This window comes from Arachis hypogaea, chromosome 14 (genome assembly GCF_003086295.3).
Source record: "Arachis hypogaea cultivar Tifrunner chromosome 14, arahy.Tifrunner.gnm2.J5K5, whole genome shotgun sequence".
In the NCBI taxonomy this organism is placed as follows: Eukaryota; Viridiplantae; Streptophyta; class Magnoliopsida; order Fabales; family Fabaceae; genus Arachis; species Arachis hypogaea.
Genome location: NC_092049.1, coordinates 139,478,702 through 139,500,128, shown reverse-complemented (window position 1 = coordinate 139,500,128; position 21,427 = coordinate 139,478,702). Strand labels below are relative to the sequence as shown.

Below are 21,427 nucleotides of genomic sequence, written 5' to 3'. Positions count from 1 at the left end.
GTACGAATCAAGTTCCAGAACCTAATCAAGTCCAGAAAAAAAAAAAAAAAAAAAAGAAAGTTCCAGAACCTAACCATTTGTACCAACATCAATGTACTTGTTTGAGTTTTGTTCACCTCTGAAACGTTTTTAGGCTGCGTTTGTTGTTTTTTTATGATAGAATAATATATAAAAAATAAAAATATAAAATTTAGTATTTTTATATTTTGTTTAATAATAAAATAAAATAAATTATAAAAATATAATTTATTTTTATTTTTTTTATTTAAAAAAATTAAAAAAATATATAATAATAAAAAATTAATAAAAATAATTTAAAAAATATAAAAAATAAATTCTATATACAAAATATATTAATTCAATGTATTTGGACACAATATTTTTGTTTATATCTCATTTGCTAAACACAAGTTTATATTTCTGTATCTTTATTTTAATGTCTTATTTTTATAAATAAACACAGACTTACATACCCTAATGTTTAAATGTACTTTTAGCCGTAATATAAAAGTTATCACAATAAGAATAAGGTGAAACACTCAATCTTTTTCCTTCATTTGTATTTTTCTTTTGATGACTTTCTTAGATCTAATTGATCATGTACCTTTTTTCTTGTAATATTGTACCTTTTTTTTTTCTTTAAATTGCATAACAATTCACTTTTCAACATGTTTTTAATAATTCTGAATTGAGGCCAATATAATATTGTGAGATATATTGAATATTGATAGCATAGTAGAATGATTTAAATGATGGAAAATTTAAGGATGTGTTTAGTTTATATTTTTACTTCAATATGATTTTTCAAAGAAAAAAGAAAAATTAATAAAATTCTATTTTCTACTTTTACTTTTTTTTTCTTTTTTTGACAAAAATCTAAAAATAAAAATGCAATGCAAACATGGTCAAAAAATATTTATGAAAACCACTATTTTTAACGGTAGAAGCTCAGATGCAGTTAACTTCGTGTGAAATTAATAACTGAAAATAGTTAGATGATAATTTAGTCAAACTATCAAATTATTTAATAATTCTTAGTTATCAACTTCACATAAAGTTAACTACAGTTTCTACCATTTTTAATTCTTGGAAGAACTACACTACACTTCTATCAGGATTTGAGTCAACAGATTAGTCAACAAGAGATTTTCATTCGATCTTGCCTTTGGAACCTTTCAAGAGATATTATATTTACAATAATCACAATTTTAAAATTATGCAACTATAACAAAATAATATTAAAAATAAAGAAAAATAATAATAAATTGTTGTCTATAATAAGGGGAATCTTTTCTTGGGTTATTAATTATTACTACAAGTTTTGGCGGCAATTTAGCAAAGCATGTGCGTATGTTCTTAAAAGCCAAACAGATTTTCATTTCTTTGAAAATTGGACTCTATATATACTTTTTAGTATTTAGTTTTTACATTGTAGCTGGTTCACATTTCACACTTGTAAATTTCTACATGCCTATTGCCACCACTCCTCAAAAGCACCACTTCCGTACGTACATGCGTTACAGATTTTATTTGACCATGCTTTTCTCCACAACAAAAATCACCTAATTATATAAGTGAATTATATAGTAAAGATGTAAGTTTACAGATTTTTTCTTTAATAGGATGAAAGAAAGATTGATAAAGGTAGGATCTATAATTCTATATTTTGAATAATAATAAAATAATAAAAAATAACTATAAAAAAAATTTATACTCTCTCTATACCACTTCAATCTGTACAATAGAATGTCCCAATTATATACTATATACTTCCATTTATAGTAATTTTTTAAGTTAATACATTCATAATAAAATCCTTCTATATATGTTTAAAGGGATTAATTAGGGAAATAACCTTTGTAGTCAATATTAATATTTTTTTAATTTTCAATTTTTATCTTTAATCTTAAATTCTAAATTATAAACTCTATTCTGAACTCTAAATTTTAAATTAACAAAAGGTTACAAAAATAAAAGAATTAATGACCAATGTTGATTAATTTAAAATGAATTCCCTATACTTATTCATTTATTCATGCTTGAATAATATGTAGAATTTTAATTCGAAGGGCACATAGAAGTAGATGGATTAGTGAGAATTATATATTTATGAAAAAAATTCTCTAAATGGGAAAAATTTTAAAATGATAAAATGAAAGATTAATTATTATTAAATTTTAATTTAAAAGTATTTAAACTCTTATTTTTTTTTATTTTACTAACTTATTCATTCTAGAAGAGATTAATCAATCTTTTATATATGACTAGCTTAAAATATAATTTTTATAGTAGTTAATAGAAAAAATCACTCTTAATTTTTGTCCATTTAGTAAATCCTACAATACTATGAAGAATTGATATTTTTGCCAATTGACGAATAAGTGAATAACCAAATAAAAAAGTTTGTATAATTAGCCATATTGCTTATAATGCATAGTGTCGGTGAAATATGTATATTTTGCATGTAGAGCCTTTTTTCTTAATGCAAAAGCAAACCGACCCAATGGTTTTGGTTATTATTAGGAGTGGCATTACACTATTCTCAAAAAGAGGGCACTAGCACCAACTTGGAGATCACGCCCTCGTGTTCTTAATTAAGCAAGCAAGTCCATCCAACACAAGTTTTGGTATGTTGTTTAATGTGCTTAATTATATTATTTTTTATTTGCTAAAATTAATTAAAAGGCTACATATATATTATTCCGCAATTCCATGCATGTTGGAGTAATCAATTGCCCACCACGTCTTTCAAAAGGCTCTTAGTTTGATACTCTCATGCCGCTTTGGGACTTTTGTTTGTCTTCTCGTAATTCCTTCACGTGAAATTGATAATTAAGATTATTAGATAATTTAATTAATTGAATTAAATTTTTATTTAATGACTCTCAGTTATTAATTTTACGTGAAGTTAGTTGTAATTGAATTTTTATTTATATATATATTTTAATAATTTAATTTTTTTTAAAATAATTATACGATCTAATATTAGAATTTTTAAAATCTAAAAAAATATGTTTAATTTATTTAACTGTGATTATTATAATTATAACCTAATTAAAACTAGATAAAAATTAATGAAAACTAAATGTTTCATTAAAATAATCTTATCAATACAATAATAGATAGTGATGTGTGACTATATAAAATAAAATACTAAAATCTTGATGCGGCGGAGCCGTGGATGTACTGGTGTCTGAATTAGTGCAAGTGCAGATAAGGAGGAGCCGCTTCTAGCATTGCTACCTTTGTATGCATCTGGTCTTAGTAGATGTCCATCTGTCGCCGCATGTCCTGTATGTGCTCTAGCTCTTAGCTGAGTTCCTGACTCAGGGACTCTGTCTTCATATTCTAAGCATTTTTTGTCGCCATGCGTTCAAGCAGTTCCTTATATTTCTGCTCAGCCAAATGAATCTACTGACCTTAATCCTATGGGCTCTATGGACCTGCTCATACAAATTCACTACGTCCTTAGAAGTGTGAACTGTTAGGAAATTATTTTAATTTTTTAATTTGTTTGTGCACAATACATATATTAATTATAATCATAAATTATGCTATTTCAAATTAAATGACTTATATAATGGTGATCTCATTTATTGTTATAAATGTTAAATTCAATAAGTCATAATTACTTTTGATTTAGAATTAAATGAGAATAAAATCAGATATTATCTTTTGGACTTTAGATAATAATCTTTTGGATTTTAGATATATTATCTTTTGGACTTTAGATACTATTTTTATTTGGGCTTTAGGATTTAATGTGTGTCATGCTCAAATATAAATAGTACCTTCAGAATTTTGGTCTCTAGTATATCAAAACCGTCTTTTGTCGCTCTTTCCCCATCAGAAGAGTCACAGTATAGCCCTATTAAGAATACAGAAGATTATGATATATTTTTGGTGATTCAATATGAATGATGTAAATTAATGAAATAATTTATTCCAACATGAACCAAATCAAGATCTTTACTTTCTCTAAAATGTGAAGCTTCCAAAGCCACATCCAATTTGAACCACTATCCCATGTCATGGTTCGCTCTAGAAGCTCGTGGTACCCTGATTTTGCAGAATAATCCTTGTCGTTCCACAACCAACCCAATATGGAGTTCGTAACTTGGTCCGCTGTGTAACCCATAATATTTATGGCAAGCTCTTGTGAAATATGTGAGTAAATACGGTTAAGCTGTCAGTTGTTGTCCACAAAAAATTCCCAATGCAGAAATCAGTTTCATCAATCTTAATAACGTTCATCGTCTCACACACAGTACCCGTTTTCATCTACGGATAAAACCAAAAACTATTAGTCAGATGACCAATATTCCATTTGTAACCATCCCTATAAATACCTACAACTTTGGCAATAATAGATTTTCAAAGCACAGATGAATGATTGGTTTTCATTGTAATAGAAGCGAGGACTGATTTTGCAAGACAAAGTCACCTCGTCTATGTATTCTATTATACGTGTTTTTAAGTTAATCTTAAAAGTTATAGTTCTCTTTTTTATGAAGTACATAATTTCCTGAACTAAGAATGATGTTATTTGAGGACCCCTCTCCGAAATGAATCGCCCTTAAAAAGGTCCAATAATATTATATGGTCTCATGATGTTTTATTAAACATAAAATAATCTTAATAATTAAAATGGTGGCACATCAATAACAAACAAATGAGATTTTGAAGAACACTCATTTTGTCTTATCTAATGTTTATTATTCTTCAAGTCATTTGTAGTGTACGAAAATGTGTTTAGTTAATATCTGACAACGGTCTAATTAATCCATTTTGTCTCATACACCAAAGAAAACACTATTTTGTCTCAACTCAATCATCTTTCCAAAGATACATAGATGACGGTAGTAGTGGTCCTGTTCCACTCCATTATTCAATGTGTCAGAATATATATATATATTTTGAGATTTACATGCATGGTCATAAGCTACGAATCATATACCATCACTACAGTAAGGTTTTAGTCAATGCAATGTATTAAAAATTAGTTGATTATTCCATTTTTTTTAAAGAAGACTGTCACATACTTAACCCAGAATTTAATTAAATAAAAAAATATATATTAATTATTATATTTTTAATATATCTCTTTTAAACAATTTTTTTTGGAATTAAACTTTTTTTAAAAATTAGAATAATAAATTCAAATTTTAAATCATAAAAATTTTATTATTATATTATAAAATTATTTATTTAAAAAATTTAAATTAATAAAAAGATATATAAATAATTATATTTTTAATAAAAATTACTTTATATTCGTTCTTCTATTACCATTTACCTCTAATCTTATCTATTACTTGTATTATGAATTTATTTTACATTCCTAAGTCAGTAATATTCTTAAATTTATACATATATAAAATAATTTTTTTAAAGATAGAATTAAATATATATATTTTGTCTATAATACTAGATAGATATTCCCTTGATTTGCTATGTTTCAGTTCATAGCTACTGGCAAGTGATATATATATATATATATATATATATATATATCAAGAGAGCAAGATTGAAGAATTTCATAAGTAAAGAGTATTTTTTGATACTCTATTTAACTGTAAAATAATTTTAAGCAGTTATGATTAGTAGCCTAGTAGGTGTTATATAAAGAATGTTTTTTATTATTAAATTATTTTTGGGCTTTTTTTTTGTTATTAAACCAATTAAGTTTTTTTTTTTAAAGAGTGCACTTCATTTAGCATACAAATTTTTCTATTTTTTTTCTGTTGCTTTCACTGGGTACTTTGTTTTCTATTATAATGGAAAAATGACTTAGCAATAAAAGACATTCTTTATATAACACCTACTAATAAGAGTATTAAGGAGTACCTTTTATCTACTGAATTTCTCAATTTTACTCTCTTGATATGTGGTGTTAATAATATATAATAATATATATATTATAAAAAATACAAAAGATCTAACTGATCTTAAGTTTTATTTTTCACCCTTATCATTTTTTTATTTATTTTATGGGTATATACTATGATGTTTAATTAGTAGGCACACATGATGATTATGTGAAAGCCAAGTTATGACTTTTATGGTTATTTAGTTCAGTTTTTTACGTCTCAAATCAATTCTAACTATACTATTATACATTCAAAAAATACTACAAAAAAAAAAAAAATAATAACTAAATCAATAATCATATGTTATATTTTTTTTAATTAAATAATTAACTACTAAAATAATCAAATCTACCATGATAAAATAACTAAATCTATAATAAATAAATAAATAATCGAACTTGCTTTAAAAATTACATATACACTCCTTCCTTTAAAAAAAACCTTGAAATTTTAAATAATTAATTAATTCATCTGATTTTGAGCTTTTCTGAGCTTTTCACATACCAATGAATAATATAATAATTTAAGAAACAGATGTCGGAACCCTAGTTTTGACCTATGTTTGAACTACTTTGATTTTAACTCTCTATAAAACCATGTTCTCCTTGTTAAGTTTTCTCTCTTTATTTGATATAGTTGTTGAACCAAAAAGAAAATATACAAAACCATATAAGAAGAAACACTCATCAAATGAAGCTCAAAATAATCAGAATGATTTCAAGCCTTCTATTAGGGTTTATGCTAGTCATCACTGCCCAAGGGAACTCATCATCAGTTTCAAATGTTTCAGGTAATAAAATACCATATTTAATCTTCTTTAATTATTTATTAAAATCTAATCAATTAAGTTCCCATGATCTAACCAGTTCCCACAAATTCTTGATGAAATTTTAGGTCAGAATAGTAACCAAAACAAGCTTGAGGTGATGACTGGAATTACAACCATGCATCAAAAGGTATGTCCAATATTTAGTTAAATTATTAGATATATTTATAGAAATTAAACTAGATAAAACTCATATAAATAGGTATATATATAGATTTAAAAAAAAAAGAAAAAGAAAAAGACTTATGTTAAGAGTATTATTCCGGAAATCTATATATAATAGATTTTCAAATAAATGTTCTATTTTATTAGTATATATATATATATATATATATAAAATGTATAAGGTGTGATATATATGAGCAGGAACCAATAATTGAAAGGAGTGGAATTAGGAAACTATGGCTTGGAGCAAAGAAGAAACTTACAAAACATGAAGAAGACATGGATTCCAAGAATACTCATGAAGAGAATATTTCAGGTGCAACAACATATTTTGATGGAATATTTGATGAGGGAGATCATAAAATTGTAAAATGTTGTAAACAACCAAGAAAGCTACTCTTAATGGATCATGGTTTTGTAGCATTCACTGATGATTATCATGGGCCAACCCACCACCTTCCAAAACATAACTGAGTAAAAAGCTTTCAAAACCCTTGTGAGTGTATAATTATATACATATGTGTATTTGCTAGCTTAAAATTAATTAAACTAAACTTTCATTTCATGTGCACCTTTTACTTTCCTAAAACTTTTATTTAATTTGAAACATAATATATATACTTGTTTTTTTTTTTAAGAAATCTTTAGATAGGGATGGATTTGAATCACCTCTTTTTGTTGTGTGTGCTAATGAAGATGGTAATATAAAAAGTATATTCATAATTTATCAAAGATTTTTTTCCCCTTATGCTTTAATTTCATTGCTCAGGAAATGTGCTATATGGTTTGAAGTCCTCTTTCGGAAGCCTAGGAGAGCAAAAGAAAGATCAGGTTCTAATTTTTTATATCCTTATACATTATTTTTATTACATCATTTTTGTTCCCAACATTATTGAATATGCATGTGTTTAAAGTTTTAGAGTTATGATATATAGTTTAAAATAATACTCAGGTTTGACATACAAGACTATATATTAAAATCAATACATATAGTCTCCATATAAGTGTTATTAGGAGATTAATTCTTAAACTAAAGTTGATTCTTAATTAGATCCTCACCTCATTCATTGGAAAGAAGAATCAACACAGTTCAATTTCAAATGTGCAATACTTTATTTTAGTATGTTATCTCAATATAATGATGACTTGTTCTTATTCTTTTAAAGCTTCTCTCATACTGAGAGTCAAACCTTGTCATTTTTTTCTTTTCGAAAGAAACAAAGTTTAATTTTAATACATTGACAATGTAAAATATTTTATATAATCGTGCAATCATATTCATCTTTTTAAATAATTATTTACGTAGTTAATAAAAATAATAGTTATTTTAGTGATGTGGCATTACATAATTAAATGTACGTGTAAAACTGTTTTACACTGGTTAGTACATCAATCAAAATTAAATTCAAGAAACATAATCCCATTTTTTTTTAATCAAACAGTGATCTAAAAATAATATTATTGTACATTTATTTTACACAGAATAAGCATGTGATAATGGAGTCAAAGGCATCAAGATTATTCACCAAATTTGTGATTCCAAGGAGAAGTGGTCCAACCAAAACAAACAGAAAATGTTCACAAGATTGCAATGATGTATCAATTAATGAAAGAAGAAGGAAGAGCTTAAAGATATCTGAAGGTACTTCTCATAAGAAAGATGAAAGCCATCATCACCAAAGTCTTGTTGAGGCAGAAAAAGAGGTAGCCAATCTCATCTATAAAGATTATAAAGGAAAACCAAGCCACAAGCCACCCATCAATAATAATGAGCCTGGAAATTGAGATAGATCCAAAGATAAGAAGAGTGTAATAATAATAATAATTAATAATGATGATAATGCCATAGATAGATCCATATATTATACTATAGTATATGTATTTATTAGGAAAGTTCTGTGCCATGTAGCTAGATAACAATTAATTAACTACTTTGGTATGGCCTTGCAGCTAGATATAACTAATATAGGTTTGGTTTCCTATTATATCTATAGTTTTATATTTTATTTTATGTGTATCAAACATAGGACTTAAGTGGTTTCAATTTTCTTTTCATCATATAGTACTAATCAAGCTTGGATATAGGTAAAGTTTCTGTAGCCAATAAACTATAGCTCAAATGACATAATTTTTTCATACTCACTTAGAAATCGCAGATTCGAGTCTTTCTATTTTTGATAAAAAAAAAAAGTGAAGTTCTGTAGTTTAAATATTTTCTCATGCATTATGATTATTGTATATTTTATCATTGAAATTTCGTGAGTCCCATAATGAGCTTCCTTATTAATGAAGTATATATATATATTTAGGAGATTCACGAAAATAATTATGAGAAGAACATAAAAAGTTTTCTGAGGAGAATTAAATGCGTTAGAAATTATTACTATAAAAACTAATTAATTTATCTATTCATTTATATTATAAAAAATTATTCTATATTATTTTTTGTAACTGTGCCATGTCAATAATTTTATATAAATGGCAAATTTGCAATATAAAAAATAATAAAATTTTACAAAAAATATACAAAACTTGAATCATATTAATCAATAAAATTTAATATCTATTATTATTATTTAATTATTAAATAAAAAAATAATAACTAAATACAATTAACGTCTATATTAAAATTATAATAATAATAATTTTATGTTATAAATACTTAAAGTGTATATTATTTGATATATTTAAACATATTTAAAAGTACTCTTGCTATTATTATTTTATTTTATATATTCTCTCAAATAAATTATCCAAAATATTTTCGATTACATTCAACTTTAATTTAGCATAAAATATTTACTTGTTATATAAATATTTCAATATCTCATCATTAATGAAATTTATTTATAATTTTGTTATATTTTTTAGATTTTCATTCGCAATCATTTTTTTTTCTTTGATCGTCTCCAAACACACAACTCTAAAGAAAATTTTAAAATTTACGATATAAAACATTCTTTTTAAAATATTAGCAAATAAATAAATAATTTATTTTTGAATAATATAATAATTTTAAATTTATATTATATAATATAATTAATTTAATTCCATGTCCAGTTCTTAATCTAGTTACTATAAACCTGGGTAAAGTTCTTCTGTAAGAAGATATGTGAAATATTTTCCATAAATTAAAGAATTCCACGCATATGGAATCGGACCTCGTGTTCTTACCAAATTACCATTTTGTCATGATGTATATGTAGCCGCCATAGCCGAACAAACTATTGAATTCTCATCCAATAACCCAGTATTCAATACAATTTCTCGATTTTTTTTTTTTTTGAATTAAAGGGAGCTTAACACAGTAGGGTGGAGCATTGAAAATGTAATACAAAGAGAAAGAGTAAATTAAATACCAGTCAACCCCTAATCATTTTCATCAAGGCTATCAACAACCAAAGAACTCCCCACCAATCCATTCCTCCACAAACTCAAACGACTTGTTTATAATTGTCGGCACACCTGAGGCTTGATTTCGGAACAGCCTGCTATTTCTTTCTAACCAGATTGTTCAGACAACAGCAAAGAACTCCATGAATCACCTCTTTCTATCCACTTTCCTTTCTGCTACAGTCGTCCAACTTTCAAAGTGGTCCTTTAGAGTACCTGACAAGCACCAACTCCTTCCCAAGGCAAGTAACCAAGCACACCACACCTGCCATGTAATCTCACAACCAAGAAACAGATGAAAGGCAGTTTCCTCATACTTACAACATAGCACACACAAAGTATCATTCTGATCAATGACATGTAATTTACCCAGTCGGTCTTTAGTTTTCACCCTCTCGATCAACACAAACCAGGACAACAACTCAATCCTCGGGGGGACGAAACCTTTCCAAACCGCACTTGTGAAGCTATAGCTTGTGATTTTCTCCGGTAGAACTTCCGCATGCAGCGCCTGGGCACAGGACTTAGTTGAAAACACACCTGTTCTATCGAGTTTCCACACCACGCTATCCTCTCTCGCATCTATGGGCTTCACTGTGCGTAAAGTCTCATGGAGTTGGTTAACTAAATCCAACTCCCATTGGAACAACTCCCTCCTCCACTGGAAACTCCAAATCCATTCCAAACCATCCCAAAACCCACACTCGCCTACCACTGCCCCGGTGAGGGTTGATACCGAGTATAGTCTAGGAAACAAATCTTTCAACACCCCATTAGGTAGCCAGCTATCCTCCCAAAATCGGATTGTTCTGCCGTTCCCGAGGTCCATCAACAACCCGCTGATTATCTTTTCTCTCACCCGCGGTTCGCGAATGGGGAGTTGACAAATATCCTTCCAAGGCCCCCCTCTTTTAGGGACAGGCTGGCCTCTCAACATGATAGTAGGATCCATGTGGGTGCATGAGCAAACCACTTCCTTCCATAAGGGACAGTCTTCCTTTGAGAACCTCCACCACCACTTAAACAACATCGCTGTATTTCGAATAACTGCATCACCAACTCCCAATCCACCTGCCTTCTTTGGAGCCATTACTACTTCCCACTTCACAAGTGGTAGTCCTTGCCTCCCCTCCTCCGTACTCTATAAGAACTGGCGTTGTAATGTAATCAATTTTTCTGCCACCATCTTCGGCATCCTGTATAGGCTGAGGTAATAAATAGGCAGACTATTTAGGACCGATTTAATGAGTACCAGCTTGCCCGCTTTGTTTAGGGTCTTCGCTTTCCACAAGCTCAGCTTTTCTTCCACCTTATCAATCACTGGTTTCCATGTCCTGACTAGTCTCGGATTTGCTCCCAATGGTATGCCCAGATATCTAATTGGTAATGATGCCTCTGTACAGCCCAATAACATACACATTCTACGGGTCCACCGATTATCACAATTGATCGGAATGATGTTGGATTTCTGAAAATTGATGCTCAATCCAGACATCAGTTCAAAGCACCTGAGCATTCGCTGATAATTCCTGATTGTCTCCTCTTCAGGTGGGCAAAAGAGGATAGTATCATCTGCAAACTGCAAATGAGACAGCTCAATATTATCCTTCCCAACCAGCAGTGGAGAGATACGACCATTCCTAACTGCCTCCCCAATCATCCTATGTAACACATCAACGACTAGCACAAACAGGAACGGAGATAGCGGGTCTCCTTGTCTCAGGCCCCTTTCCATCTTGAACGGCTTCGAAGGTGATCCATTAACAAGTACCGACATAGACGCAGAACAGACACACTCCTGAATCCAGCCTCTCCATCTCTGCCCAAAACCCATCTTCTGTAAAACAATATCCACAAATCCCCACTTGACTCTATCATACGCCTTTTGGAAGTCTAGCTTGATTATCGCAGAGCTCTTTTTCCGTGCCTTCAGCCAATGCACTGTTTCACAGGCGATCAACACCCCATCGTGTATTTTCCTACCCTTCACGAAAGCGCTCTGAGTCTCCCCTACCAGCCCCGGCATCACTCGCCGCATCCTCCGGACCAACACCTTAGAAATGACCTTATAGACACAACCCACCATACTAATCGGCCGAAAATCCTTGATTTCCCTAGCTCCAGTAAACTTCGGCGCCAGCGTTACCCAAGTGACGTTCGACTCACTAGGGAGCTTTGCTGACTGAAAGAACCCTTTCACTGTTTCAGTGAACTCTCCACCTAAGTCTTCCCAACACTTCTTTATAAAATGCATATTATACCCATCATTTTCTGGTGCCTTTGTTGATTCACAATCCCAAACTGTCCCTCGATTAAGATTAGATTATTAAAAAAAGTGATTAGCAAAGCGATCAAAGGTTAGTAATACTTTTTAGGATGTACGACGAATTTTTATTTAAATTATAAGACGTGCTAAACACACCAAAAAAAAATTCTCAAGAAAAAGTAATAACTATTATAGGACAATATTTGACAAATTCATTTTGTTTTAATTTTTTTTGACAACTTTATAATTTCTTTGTATTTTGTTACAGTTCAATATTCTAACTATGTTTAAAGTATTTTTCGATTTAAATATATTCAATTTTTTGGGAATAATTAAACAACAAGATATTCAATCCAGATTATATAAAGAAATTTCGTTAAATTTGGCATAAATCTGGTTGATTTTTTTTTCTAGTTTCTAATACGCTATAAATACAAAGTGAAATATCCGGCCCAAAATATATTTTATATATATATTTTTCTAATTATTATATCTTTTGGGAAAAAAATAACTTAAAGGTTAGAATTCCTTATAAATATTACTGTTATTTTACTCGTGGATCATTGTTAATTGGAGGTCGTCCTCCTTTCTCGAATGCTGACCCGTTCAAAGTCCCTGTTTAATTATTGTTGATCATTTCCATTCTAATAGTTAATTCTTTGTTATACTACTCTTGTAAATTAAATAGGTACTAGTGGAATAGTTGCGAAAGTTAAATAGTACAAGTTTACATTATAATAGTATCTATTCAAGGTACCATGATTAATAAAAAAAAAAAGACAACTATAGTTTTACGTCATTTATTTATACCCTAATTAAAAAAAAAAAAAAAACCCAAAAGATTCTTGTTTGGTCTAATACATATCGACACACCATAATGTCCAATGCATACCTTTTTGAGAGAAAATTGGTTTTTCACAAATGGACATTATTCTCAAGGGAATATAATGATTTTTTAATATGGTTGAAAATATTAACTATATCTGCAGGAATTTAATTTGACCTAATTTATTTGGATAGAATTAACAATTTAATTTGTAGAATATTATTCTCAAGAAAATATAATAATTTTTAAGATGGACTGAAAATACTAATTCTGTCCGTGAGTATCTAATTTTACCAACCCATTTGAATAGAGTTAAGAGTGTAACAACTAACAACTGACTTCTTTTTTTATCTCTCATTTTTAAAATTTAAAAAATGAGAGATAAAAAATGAGAGTTAAATCTCAGAGTGGTCCCTAAATTTGCACTTGAGCCTCAAAGTGGTCCTTAAACTTACATTGGCCCCAATGTTATCCCCGAATTTAACACAGGTGGCTCACGGTCGTCCCTGGAGCATTTTTCGGTGACGGAAAAATGAGGTGGATTGACAGATGCCACGCTGGACTTCCAAAACGACGTCGTTTTTAATTTGGCGCCCAAATTGCATTGAAACGTCGTCGGTTAGTGTTTACAGAAGGGATTTAACATGCAGTGACTACTTCTCTCTCGATCCAACACAGTCTCTTCCTCTTCTCCTTATTTTCTTCAATGGCGCCACTTTGAGAGGGATTTTCGCTGGCCTTCTCTCTCAAGGAAAGCAAGCATATTGTGATTACATCGTCTCTATCACACACGTAGTAGTCTGACGGAAAGCATCTTGATTGTTAGAGGTAACCAAAATAGAAAGGAGAAACAAAATAGCTACTGTTCACTCCTTTATTTTTGTTGATCATGGCTTTTTGTACATTGTTAAGTGGTTATATATTCATTCATTCATCGTTTTCTTATGTGATTTTTCTGGAAATTTTTATTAGGGTTTTCTCCGTATATTGTTGTTGCGTTTTTATTGATTATTTTTTGCTATAATGATGGAATCCCTGGTTGTAATGTGCTGAAAATAGAAGTATGTAGGTTATTTATGTATGCAGTTTATGTGTGTTCATGGAGGGTTAGGGACTGGGGTTATTGTGCTTTCCTGGTTGATGACAATTTTGATGATCATTTGTTATTTGCAGATGGGTCTCATTACTATTGTGTGTCACCATGGGGGATCCTTTGTGAGGAGTGAAGACGGTGTCCTATCATACACCAGGGATCATATTTCAGAGATTCCGAAGCTTGACCCTGATCGACTAGATGTCTTTTTCATCAGGAATTACTACAAAGAGCTTGGGTATGATAAGGCGGAACACTGTTGGTGGCTGGTTCCAAACAGACCCTTAGAGACTGGCCTAAGAAAACTTAATTCTGATGCTGAGCTCCTGGAGATGTGCTTCCTTGCTGAAAGTAACCACGGAGAGGTGCATGTGTACTATGAACACGGGGTATCTATTCCAACATACTTGGAAGAACCACCATTCAAAAAGGGCAAGGAGGTGGTGGTTGAAGTCCCTACCCAACCAGTTTTGCTGAGAATAGGACCAAGCTCCACGGCCATTCCTCCACACCCAGTTCCAAACCCATGTATCAACCACCTGAAAACTACCGAACCCACCCAGGAGGCAACCTCTACAAAAACTACCCCTGCCCCACCCAACCAAGACATGGACCATAGTGAAGTACCAGTTACAACCACCAAATCAACCCCAATTTTCAAATCTACCATTCCGACTCCAATTTCTATGGCTGCTACCCCTACCCCACCCAACCAAGACATGGATCATACTCAAGCACCAACTACAACCACCAAATCAATCCCAATTCCCAAAAGTACTCCAACACCAGTGCCTAAGCCAAAACAGGGTAAGATTTTTCAACCGAAAGTGTCCCAAAAGAAAGGGACAGAGAAGAAAGGTGCTGCTTTGAAAAAAACTGTGAAGAAAGGCGAACCAAGAACAACACTAAATAGGAGATATATAACCAGGGGTTTAGCTAAAGGTCATGTGGCAAGGGAAACAACTAAGGGTAAAGGAAAGCAAGCTGATACGGTTGTCTTATCAGAATCAGACTCTTCGGACATTTATGAAAGTGCAGAGGATAGTGCTTACAAGCCTGGAGCTGAGGAGAGTTCCAGTGAGAAAGAGGTCACCAATACCATACTGAAAGCTAAAAGGAAAGAGGTAAGCAGGAAGCATCGTAAAAAAGTTAAAGTCAGTAAATTGTGGAAGGAGATACTAGAACCTGATGATGGATTAGTACCTGAGGATGATTCGGGAGAAGATGATGAGTTATTTTTTGGACAACCGGCAAACCACAATCCTAATATTGGAGGTTATAATGCTCATGATGAATATCATGATGAGTCAGATGGGGCAGATTCTTGGCATTCCGAAGAAATGAAGACACCTCCTAACTCAGAGGATGAATTTGCTGAAGTTGAGGATGACGACGCATTTTCTGTTTTCAGAGAAGGAACAAGGTTCGGGGAACTACGGTTAGAGGTAGGTATGAAATTCAACACGAATATGGATTTTAAGGAGACTGTGAGGGAGTATTGCATCCATGAAGATAGGAGAGTTAGATTCAAGAAAAATGATAAGGTACGATGCAGGGCTTTATGTAAGGGTGAGGACTGTCCATGGGTTATCTATGCATCTAAGGATAGAGAGAGTGTTTGCTGGCAAGTTAAAACCTTCAATGATGATCATACCTGCCCAAGGGAGACAAAAAATAGACTAGCTAATAGAGGGTGGTTAGCTAGCAAGTTGCTGAAGAAGCTTAGGAAATTTCCAAATCTGAAGCACTCTGAAGCTTTAACATACTTCAAAAGTAAATGTGACTTGGACTTGAACAAGTCTTTCCTGACAAGAGCACTTGGAGATGCAAGACACATTGTGTATGGTGATACTGCTGCACAATATGGGATAGTGAGAGACTATGGTGAGACTCTCTTGAAGTGCAACCCTGGTTCTACTGTGCGCATCACAACAATTCCTCATCCCAACCCCGCAGAAAAGCCCACTTTTGACAAGATGTATATTTGTCTCGATGGATGCAAGAAGGGGTTTAAGGCGGGATGTAGACCTCTAATAGGACTTGATGGAGCATTCCTGAAAACCAGATTTGGTGGACAAATATTGGCAGCCATTGGACAAGACGCCAATAATCACATTTACGTTATTGCATATGCCATTGTACCAGTTGAGAACACTGATAATTGGAGGTGGTTCCTTGAGCTGCTGCATGAGGATCTAGGGAGCTACACACAAAATAGGTAGTGTTTCATTTCGGACATGCAAAAGGTAATGACAAATTCGTTATTTACTGCTTTCATGATTCTGTTTCAATATCTACTGGTTTGTTTCACACATTGTTGTTGTTGTTGCCTGTGTTGATAGAATGGAATAGGAATAGAACGTAATAAATCGTGGGGATGAGTTTGCTGTCACTTATACATGTGTAGGGACATCTTTGCACTCACTTATGTATGTGTAGGGACTAATTTTATGTCACTTATGTAACGTGAGGGACTATTTTGGGTCCCGATATTGTAAGTTACTAATTTCTGTGGTTTCCTGCAGGGACTAATCACAGCTGTGCAGGAGGTCTTTCTTGATGTCCACCACAGATTTTGTGTGTGGCACTTGTGGAGAAACTTCAATAAGCAGTGGAAAGACAACGAACTCAGAGGATTACTGTGGGAGTGTGCAAGGTCTACCACTCAAGAGGAATTTATTGAGGGGATGATGAAAATTCAGAGAGCTAACAAGCAAGCATGGGAGTACCTTTTCAAGTGGCGAAGAGATGCATGGAGTCGGGCCTTCTTCCCTACTCAACCAAAATGTGACAACATCTGTAACAATGCTTGCAAAGTATTCAATGCAAGAATCAAGAAAGAAAGGGGTAAACCAATTATCACACTACTCGAGGAGTTTAGAATGTATATCATGAGGACGATAGCCCGAAACAAAATGAAATTCAGGAACCATGTAGGCTTACTACCCCCTGTTCAGCATAGCCGCTTGGAGAAGATCGGGAATGCTTCAAAGAGTTGGGTGCCAATGTGGTCTGGAGATGCAGACTATGAACAATTTGAGGTCCATGGATGGCCAATCAACATGGTAGTGGACCTGGGAAAGGGAATATGCACCTGTGGATTTTGGCAGCTGAGTGGTATTAATTTAATTGTCATTACTGTTCTTATAGCAAATGTCATTACTGTTACACTTTAGTTGTTCTAAAACTTACTCTGATATTGTAATTGTGTTTCCTTAATTTATTCTGGGTTGCATGCTGGTTCTGGAATTGGTTACTTAGTAACTTGGGTGCATTTTATTGAATTGAAACAGGGATGCCCTGTGTCCATGCTTGTGCTGCAATGGCTAGGGCAGGCAAGCAGCCTGAAAACTTCTGTCATAGATGCTTGACAATGGATGCATACAACGATACATATGCATTCCATATCAATCCTATTCCTGGCCAGAAACTATGGGAGAAGTCACTTTACAATAGACCACAACCACCTAAGTTTAAGAAGATGCCAGGGGCACCCAAGAAGAAACGAAGAAAGGAGGCTGATGAAGGCCCGGTTGGAGGCAAGAAGCAGAAGATTACCAAGATGAAGAGGGTATATAAAGAGGGTTCATGCCGTCATTGTGGTGGCAAGGGTCACGACAAGAGAAACTGTGCTAAGAAGAAGGCTGACGACGAGGCTGCAGCTGTTGCAGCTACTGCTAGTGAAGCTAATACAGGAAATCAGCAACAACCTCCCCCTGCTGCACCTGAAGTACAAGATGAGGGCAATGTTACTGAGATTGAGGTAGGCATGAGTCAACCACTTGTGTAAGAAAATGAAAATGAAGACTCCCACCAGGTACTTCAACCCCAGGCAAGGCCACCAAAGCTCCCACAAAAAAGAAGACAACCTCCACTAGCTGCACCAACTTCGATCCCTCCAGCAGCAACCAGTGCTCCTCCACCAAGTTTTTCAAATGCTCCTCCAGCAGCCACTGTTCCAATTTCAAATACTCCACCTCCAACAACTGCTCATATCGATCTACTGGTTGGTGCATCAGCAGCTACAGCTTCAAGGTTGCGTAATGCCATGCGTTTTGTTCCAACTCCGGGCTTCAAACCACCAAAAAAATTCAAGAAATGACCATTTTGCTATTTTTTTGTTAAGATATTTTGCTTTTAAACATTGAACTTTATGGTTTCTGAGTTCCATGTGTCAGGGTGTATGTGTTTTGGGTTATGGTAGTTAGATACTCTATGTTGTCTTTTGACTGTGTCTAGTTTGACACAAACAACTTTGAAGAACAATTAACAATGTGTGAATGTTATTGTTGAATGTTTCAAAATTTATTACACTTCCTTAGCTTCATATTTCTTAATTCATAAATTACAATCAGCAACAACAATGATAAAATAGAATTATACAAATCTATTCATCTGTTCATCATAGGGTACAACGATTACAAATTTTATTTTACACAATACCAAATAGAAATCACTGCTTCCATACTACACAAACAACAATCACAATAACCACCAGAACTATAACTAACAACACACAAAATGCTAGTTTTAGAGCCTTAATTTTAGACTCCAAGCTTCCAATCTTTCAAGCTAATTTCATCCTCCACTCCTCTAGTTCGAAGCCTCGATTATCTCTGTCATTTACTTCTTCTTCATCCCAAACTTTGTCAACCCACATAAAAAGACCACACCACCTCTTGCCAATACTCTGCATTTCATGCCCATGGAGAAGAAATGTTACAAATTGAATGAGCAACAAAGCTAGGTATATACATTAATAAAAATCACTTACATTGTAGTTAAGACAACCATAAAATGGCCTCCCTGGATTCGCCTCTGTTCCTGACCACTTGAGGACGGGTCGGCTACCACACCCACACCTATCTAGAAGGCGTTCGTCACTACTTCTGACGGTTCTCCTCCAACAGCTTATCTCGGATCGTCGGTTACTAGAGCTACTAACATGGTTGCTGCCTCCACCCATCATGACCCACTGAAATCAAGCTCAACAATGGCAGAGAAGACGAAGGAGAGCAAAGAAGAAGAAATAGAGTGGTTTCGAATGATAAATTGGGGATTAGGGTTATAAATGATTTCAGGGACTAAATTGAGTTAGATAAAGTTAACAGCCACGCCAGATAGCCGTTACCTCTCCAACGTGGCGCCTCTCCATCCACGTCAGCGCGCTGTTTGGGAATATTCCCCGGAAAATGCTTCAGGGACGACTGTGAGCCACCTGTGTTAAATTCGGAGATAACATTGGGGCCAATGCAAGTTTAAGGACCACTTTGAGACTCGAGTACAAGTTCAGGACCACTCTGAAATTTAACTCAAAAAATGAAGGACGATTGTTACAAAGAGTGAAGAGGGTTGAACCACAGATAGAGTTGGATGTAGGTTTAGACCTAATCCTATTCAGTTTAATCGTACTCGTAATATATTATAGTATATAATTAAAATTTATTATACATATATAATAAATTTGATGGAGATATAATTTTTTTTTGTAATTTTAACATAAATTTTATTATAATTTTATTGTTTTTAATTTTAATACGGACTTAATTTTATATTTTTTGATTCATTAATATGTTTATGAGCTATAAAATAATTAAATATTATATTTGATTGAAAAATATTAATTTGTTTAAAATCGGGTCAGGAATGGAACTTTAGAATACAGCCGATAAAATTAGAGTTAAAAAATTTTTAAACCACGGATAGAATAGTATCGAGTTCTAGAGAGAATTTTTTCATCATCGGAAAATTTGTGGAGTTTCCATTGTACCTCAATTACTGTCTTCAGCATCACATATTTGATTGAATTGAACCACCATAAAAAAAGTGCTTTTCATTGGTATTTGATCATCTCCATTTTTATATTTAATTTTATTGGTAGGTTAATACCTTATTCATTATATAGAAGCTTCAATCAATTATATTATTATGTAAATAAATTAAATTAAATACGATAATATTTATATATAAACTAAAAATATATCTAAAAAGAATTATTTTTTATTAAAATAAAGCTTAAATTTTAAAAAATATTAAATTAATTAATTAAATTTAAAGATTGAACAAAAACTGAATATTTAAAAAAAATTAATATTATCAAAATATACTAAAATATTTAAATTTAAAGGACATGTAGTATCTTCATTCTTCGATGTTCTGCTCTTGTTTAGATCTTTTCTTAATCCTTTTTTCTAAGTAGTGAGAGTTATAGATTATAATACATTAGTATAAAACATAGACATCCACATCCTCAAGCGCAGCTAAAAATTAAAGTAGACGAAGTCGTTATCATATATTAACAGTGTAATGCGAGTAAAAAAGCAACATGCATATGCAATACAATAACATACGACAAAAATACCAAAATTAAATAAGTCAAGGACTGATTCTACAGGGAAATGGGCCCCAATCACTGGCTGCCTCATTTATCTAAATAGAAATTCTATGACAAAAAATGTTTTCAATAATTAATTTTGATATTAGTATTACAATAACAATTCTAATAATTATAATAATAACATAGCATATAATAAATTATTATTATTATTATTATTATTATGAATGTATAATAAGAATCAATCTGATATTCTTCATGTATCATTGATCTGATTTGGTACTTTTTTTTCTGGATATATAGTTATTGAATGTTAATTTTCAATTTTTCTTTTCATATACAACCAAATTTAATAATAATAACAATAATAATAAAATACCTTAAAAATTAGACAACTCTGTAATTAAATAATCAATTATAATATTTTTATTATTTTAGTTCTTCAGTATCCTTCGACTCAATAAGTCGAGGACTAATCCGTCCTTGACTGGAACTTTGTTTAAAAGTTTGTCGTTATCCAATAATTACTACGTGCATAAGATGAGATTCAAATTTCCACACTTAATTAAGTGAACTAGTGAACTAACTACTAAACCAACCGAATTTGGTTGCACATAATCAATTATAGCCATGTCTTTTTTCAAAAGTTGAAAC

At 32.0% G+C, this 21,427-nt stretch overlaps 1 protein-coding gene across 1 annotated transcript; it reads left to right on the top strand.

Moving 5' to 3' along the window:
- Positions 1 to 6,484: 6,484 nt before the first annotated feature.
- LOC112740701 (uncharacterized) lies at positions 6,485 to 8,846 on the top strand. The gene is made up of 5 exons (XM_025789297.3): positions 6,485 to 6,660; positions 6,765 to 6,826; positions 7,063 to 7,177; positions 7,631 to 7,692; positions 8,344 to 8,846. Exons 1-5 carry the CDS (start codon positions 6,561 to 6,563, stop codon positions 8,644 to 8,646), a joined length of 642 nt encoding a protein of 213 aa, XP_025645082.1. The 5' UTR covers positions 6,485 to 6,560; the 3' UTR covers positions 8,647 to 8,846.
- Positions 8,847 to 21,427: the final 12,581 nt, after the last annotated feature.